This window comes from Raphanus sativus, unplaced genomic scaffold, assembly GCF_000801105.2.
Source record: "Raphanus sativus cultivar WK10039 unplaced genomic scaffold, ASM80110v3 Scaffold2043, whole genome shotgun sequence".
Taxonomy (NCBI): domain Eukaryota; kingdom Viridiplantae; phylum Streptophyta; class Magnoliopsida; order Brassicales; family Brassicaceae; genus Raphanus; species Raphanus sativus.
The window spans coordinates 773-6760 of NW_026617352.1; the positions used below are offsets into that span (position 1 = coordinate 773).

At 52.9% G+C, this 5988-nt stretch overlaps 1 protein-coding gene across 1 annotated transcript; it reads left to right on the forward strand.

Annotated features, from left to right (window-relative positions):
* The first annotated feature begins 298 nt into the window (after positions 1–298).
* On the forward strand, positions 299–2230 carry LOC130505154 (uncharacterized). The gene is made up of 2 exons (XM_056999743.1): positions 299–1242; positions 1330–2230. Exons 1-2 carry the CDS (start codon positions 299–301, stop codon positions 2228–2230), a joined length of 1845 nt encoding a protein of 614 aa, XP_056855723.1.
* The last annotated feature ends 3758 nt before the right edge of the window (positions 2231–5988 follow it).

A 5988-nucleotide genomic window follows, 5' to 3' on the forward strand; every position in this document is an offset into this window, starting at 1 on the left:
CTATATCGATGTCTCTCGGCAGCCGTCAGCAGTGTCTTGATCAAGGAGGACCGTGGCGAGCAGCGTCCGATTTTTACACGAGCAGACGCATGACCGGCCCGGAGACCAGATACCCAACCCTTGAGAAGCTGGCTCTGGCCGTCGTCGACTCCGCGAGGAAATTACGACCCTACTTCCAGTCACACTCTATCGAGGTTCTGACCGACCAACCGCTCCGCACCGTCCTGCAAAATCCCAACAGAGCCGGCCGGCTGACCAAGTGGGCAATCGAACTGAGTGAGCTTGACATTACGTACAAATGTCGAACAGCCGCCAAATCTCAAGTCCTCGCCGACTTCCTTGTCGAACTCACGCCAGATCTTGCACAAGACCTCGATGTCCGAGTCCCAATTGGATTCTTCATGTCGACGGATCATCGACGAGTAAAGGATCCGGTGCTGGAGTCCAGCTTCAATCGCCAACAGGAGAACTCATCCGCCAGTCTTTCAGCTTCGGCTTCCCGGCCTCTAACAACGAGGCAGAGTATGAATCGTTGATCGCCGGTCTTCGTCTCGCCCGAGCCGTCAAAGCCAAACGCTTGAGTGCTTATTGCGACTCGCAGCTCGTCGCTAGCCAGTTTAGCGGCGACTACGATGCTCGCAATGATAGAATGGATGCGTATCTCCGAGTGGTTCAGGAGCTCGCTAGGGAATTCGATTTCTTCGAACTCACCAAGGTTCCTCGCGGAGAGAACGTTTGCGCCGATGCCTTAGCCGCACTCGGGAGCAAACTCCACGATCAGGTCAAAAGGACGATACCCATACATCGGATCGATCGACCGAGCATCGATTCTTCCTCCGACCAAAGCTCTCTCATCGCTCCAATCTTTGCAACAACTCGACGATCCCCACCCGATCAAACCGACACTGAGATGCCCGATCGTGACGATACCTCAGTCGATTGGCGAGCCGAGTTCCTAGATTATCTCATACGAGAAGAACTGCCGAGCGATAAGTGGGCAGCGAGACGCCTGAAGAGACGCAGCGCCCACTACGTCATCATAAACGACGAACTTCACCGAGAGTGCGCGAACAAGGTTCTCTTAAAGTGCATCCAGGGCGATGAAGTACGCCGAGTAATGGCTGAAACTCACGACGGAGCAGGAGGAAACCACTCGGGAGGCCGAGCACTCGCCCTTAAGGTTCGAAGCTTGGGATTCTTTTGGCCGTCTATGAACACTGACTGCGCGGCATACGCTCGTCGGTGCGACAAATGCCAGCGTCACGCTCCGAGCATCCACAGTCCCACTGAGCTGTTGCGGACATCTGCTGCCCCTTATCCGTTCATGAGGTGGGGGATGGACATCATCGGGCCAATGCCGAACTCGCGCCAACGTCGTTTCATCCTGGTCCTCACCGATTACTTCACTAAATGGATTGAAGCCGAAGCGTTCTCTCAGGTAACGGACAAGGAAGTCCGCACCTTCGTCTGGAAGAACATCATTTGCCGTCATGGTTTGCCATACGAGATCATAACGGACAATGGCTCTCAGTTCATGTCCGGAAACTTCAAAGAGTTCTGCAACAAGTGGAATATCCGTCTGAGCCCTTCGACTCCCGCTACCCGCAAGGAACGGACAGGCGGAATCTTCCAACAAAATTATCATCGATGGAATCAAGAAGCGACTCGACCTAAAGAAAGGCCATTGGGCCGACGAGTGGACGGCGTCCTCTGGTCGCACCGAACGACTCCTCGCGGTGCGACCAAATCCACCCCTTTCTCTCTTGCTTACGGGATGGAAGCAATGGCCCCCGCCGAAGTTAACGTGACGAGTCTTCGGCGCGCCAAGATGCCACAGTTCGTCGAGCTTAATCAAGATATGCTCCTCGATGCCCTCGATGAACTCGAGGAAAAACGTGATCAGGCGCTTCTTCGGATCCAAAATTACCAGAACCAAATCGAGAGCTACTATAATAAGAAGGTAAAAGCGCGCCCTCTCGAGCTCGGCGACCTCGTCCTCCGAAAAGTTTTCGACAACACGAAGGAGCTCAACGCTGGCAAGCTAGGACCAATTGGGAGGACCTTACAAGATCACCCGAGTCGTTCGACCAGGCGTCTACCGACTCGAGACTTCCCGCGGAGAGGCAGTCCCACGAGCCTGGAACTCGATGCATCTTCGCCTCTTCTACCAATAGAAGCGCCTCATCTTTTTCTCCCAAGCGAACGACCAGCAGGTCACTGTTCGCTTTAAAAAAAAAAAAAAAAAAAAAAAAAAAAAAAAAAAAAAAAACCGAGTAGATGCACCTAACCGTCACTTCTACTCGTCCGAGTGAATGCGCTACTACAGCCACTTTCACTCGGTCAAACGAACTACGAAAGGCTTGATCCTCATCCGAGGTACGTAGGCATCCCTTCACAGGGTCCAGCCCCAACCAAAACAAAGTCCAAACTTTTTTGAATGACCAACAGTCACCTTTCCCCGAACAAACGATGCCAGCCCCTTCATCAAGCGGAGCACGAGCACTCGCCCAGCTAAATCGGCTGAGCCTTGATCAGGTATCAGCCGAAGGGAATAACAGCCTTGCGTCACCTGTGCGTCGTGCATTGACCGGCTATCCAATGGAAATTTCAGACCGTCTGATCGAAGGACGACGGTTTGGCCGACCAATAGTTCTCTCGATCACTGCACTGCGTCTTGAAACCTTTTCCTCGGTAATTCATAGAGAACGATTAGAGTCTCTTTGTATTTACTTGAACGTTAGACTTGTAAAAGCTTCGTTGGATAAGTAAAAATACGAACGAACAACCATCTCTAATTTCTGTTTCTATCTGAAAAGGAGGGAACTCGCTGGCAAATGCGAGCAACCATCCGGACTATTCCATTTCTCGGTTATAGACAAGTGATGATTTATATATTTCTAAGTTAAGCGACTTACGGAATATATAAGTTTAAACGTATGAAGGCACCAAATCCATACAACAAAGGCCTTAGCCGAGAAAAGGAAATAAGTTTTAGACAAACAAGGCCGAAAGGCCGAAAAACGGATACAACAAACATTTAAAGTCATCCCGAGACAAGGGGATCTTCCTCGGAGCGCTCCCCGCTCACGCCAGAGCCTGACACTTCAAGCGACGGCGAATCGGTGATATCCACCGTCTTGATCGGCGTATCGGAGATCGGTGCTCGGGCGCTGGCTTGATCGTTTCCTCGACCACCGGAGCATTTTCCGGAAGGATGGCGTCAGGGTGAGCTGGCGACTGGACGGTTTCGAGAAGGCTCTTCGATGGTCCTTCGGATTGATCCTCTGGTCCCCTGAGCGGAGTGCGAAGAGCCCTGGCAGCCTCAGAGTCGAGCAAGTCCATGTTCGACCCGTACTTGTCGACTTTATCCAATATCTCTTGGATGACGAACCTCGACTCGAGCACAAGAGGAGGGACAAAGAGAGGTCCTTCTCGGAAGATCGTCTACGATCAAACGCTTCACCTCCGCGTCGTAATGTTTCTCTTGCTCGGCATAGGTATCGATATCTCCCTGAGAGATGCTTTTACCTGTTGCCTTCATCCCTTCAAGACAACGTCTCATTCCGCGAGCCTGACCGAGCATACACCTCGCATCCTCAAAGCTGTCGCGACGAGTCTCCCGCTCTCGAATCCTCTGGAAGCGAGCAGCAGCCTTTCCGTGCATCACAGCCATCACTCGGATCCGCTCGTGAGTAACCTCATAGCGGCGCGACTCTCGGAGACGATCCATCTCCTTGGAATGCGCTAAGGCAGCAGCAGCCTTCTCTTCCTCGAGGATCTTCTTCTCGTTTGCCAACTTGGCTTTCTCTTTCTCGAGTGTCTTAACCAACTCCCGGGCTCGCTTCAGCTCCTTGTTCATAGCCGTCTCTTTCTGGAGGAGCTCATCCCTCATGGCCTCTTCCCGGATGACCGCATCGTTTTTCTTGCGAAGCATGACCTCTAGGGCTTGCGTCGCTTCCTTGGTGTTGTGTCGCTCGATCACACCATAGGTCCTCTTCAGCTCCTCGTCGTACTTACGGACGACTTCATTCCAATCCCCTTGGCTCTGCAGCACATCAAAGAAGAGAGTGAGACAACCAAGTTAGGAGAAAGACGAGGAACGGACGAAACGCAAAAACTATCCTTACCTTAACCGAAGAACCGGCGGCGGCGGTGTAGTCGTCTTGGAAGACGAGATCCTTGACGAGTGGGAGATGCTTTCTGCTCCCCCGGACTTGGCGGACAAAGCGAGCACAGTCTCTCTCGTTGCAAACAAGAGGAGTATCCCGCTTAAAGATAAAGTCGACCTTGTCCGGACAAAACCCCTGAAGGTCCTTCGGCACAGCTTCCTTCTCCTGAGCCTTCGGAGCGGACCTGCTCGATCCCCCGGCATCTTCGCGAACCGCTGCCTTTGGGAGAGAAACGGCAGCAGTCGGGGCTCCCACGGTTTCCTTCTCCTCGGGCGCCCCCTCCTGCCCCGAGGATCCGCCGTTATTCTTCTTCTTGTTCTTTTTCGACTTCTTCTTCACTTTAGAAGAAGTCTCTTGATGCTCACCCGCTTGACCGCCACCGGGAGATGGATTCGGAGAGCGTCGTCTCGAGAACCGTTACTAGGCTCCAAGGCTTGGAGCTCCCCTTCTTCCACAGAAGAAGGTCGAACCTCTGCGGAATCCTTTCGCGCTCTTTCTTCTCCGACCCGGCACCCCCACCGGTGGAAGTCTCCTCGGTCTGTTTCCCCTCGGAAGAAGCGCCTTCCCTCTCTTTTCTCTTGTTCCCCGTTTTCCTCACGAGCTGAGCCTCATCTGACTCAGTCGCATTAGGCTCCTCGAGATTAGGCGAGTTTGCGTTGGAGTTTTGGTCCGGCTCCACAAACCCAAGTTGCTTCCCAACCACCAAGCTAGATCCGGCAATTCCCTCATAACTCTGGCCCGATTGATCTCCGTCTGCTCGGCCTTGTTGAACAGGTTGATTCTTTTCGATTTCTTGGTGATAATCGGAACAGTATCCGAACGCCAAACCTCTGCAAGGACAAAAAAAAAGGGGGAACTTAGGATCCCTGAGGAAACCGAACAAAAAGGAAAGGAGGAGAGACTTACGTAGTCTAATCCGATCAGCCGACCTGCGAATCCTCCCGTACGAGAAGTTCTCCCAAAGATCTTGCCTCTGAGACGCGACGATCCGAGCACTCTCCAAAAAATCTTCCTCGTACTCCGCGGTATTCGAGTGGGGGACTGCCAAACAAAAGGAAAAGAGGTGGTCAGGAGCACGAATCTCTAACCAAATTCATTGTTCCAAAGAACACGGTAACCGGTCTTCAGCGGCTCCTCGAAAGCCGAGCGATCGGACTTAACGTAAAAGTACGATCGCTGCCAGTCGTTCGTCTTGGTCGGATAGCCCGTTACCACATTGTAGTTGGGACGTATCTTTAGCGACAACAGGCCCTGATTGATCTTCACCGAAACCAGCTCCTCGAATGCTCGGACACTGAGAGCGGCACCGGCTTCTGCCCCAATCACCATCAGTGCAACTGCTAAGCGCCAAGCGCCATTTAAGAATTGGCTCAGAGCAACTCCTCGGCGCATTGTGTAGGCGGTGACGAGTCGAGGTATCGGAAACCATAATTTCGTGTCATTCTCGAAGTACGACTCATATACGCACTGATATCCCTTCGGGGGAGACCACGGTCGTTGGTCCTTTGACGGGATTATGAACGTAACCCCAGTCGCCTTGCTTCTCTTCAGCAGCCTTCTCACCGACCCAAACGTAGACCGCGTCGGTAAAACGTTCCTCCAATCCTGCCCTTCAACTACAGAGGGACGAGCTCGTGTCGGGTCAAGCCTGCGCTGCTCCTCGAATATTTCCCGGGTAGAAGCAATAGGGAGTCATCCCGTCATCAGGAGAGCCATTGCCCCCATCATCATCCTCACGAGACCGAACCATCGCCTCCGAGACGAGCATACGCTGCTCTCGGGTCGTGTTCTCGGTATCCATCATCGCCTCGCGATGAGC

What these genes read in the sequence shown, in the direction of transcription:
- LOC130505154 (XM_056999743.1), top strand. Translation starts at nt 299, where the DNA reads ATGTCGAACAGCCGCCAAATCTCAAGTCCTCGCCGACTTCCTTGTCGA. An exon ending in TGCGCGGCATACGCTCGTCG is followed by an intron (nt 1,243 to 1,329) that starts GTGCGACAAATG and finishes TCCGTTCATGAG; the next exon opens with GTGGGGGATGGACATCATCG.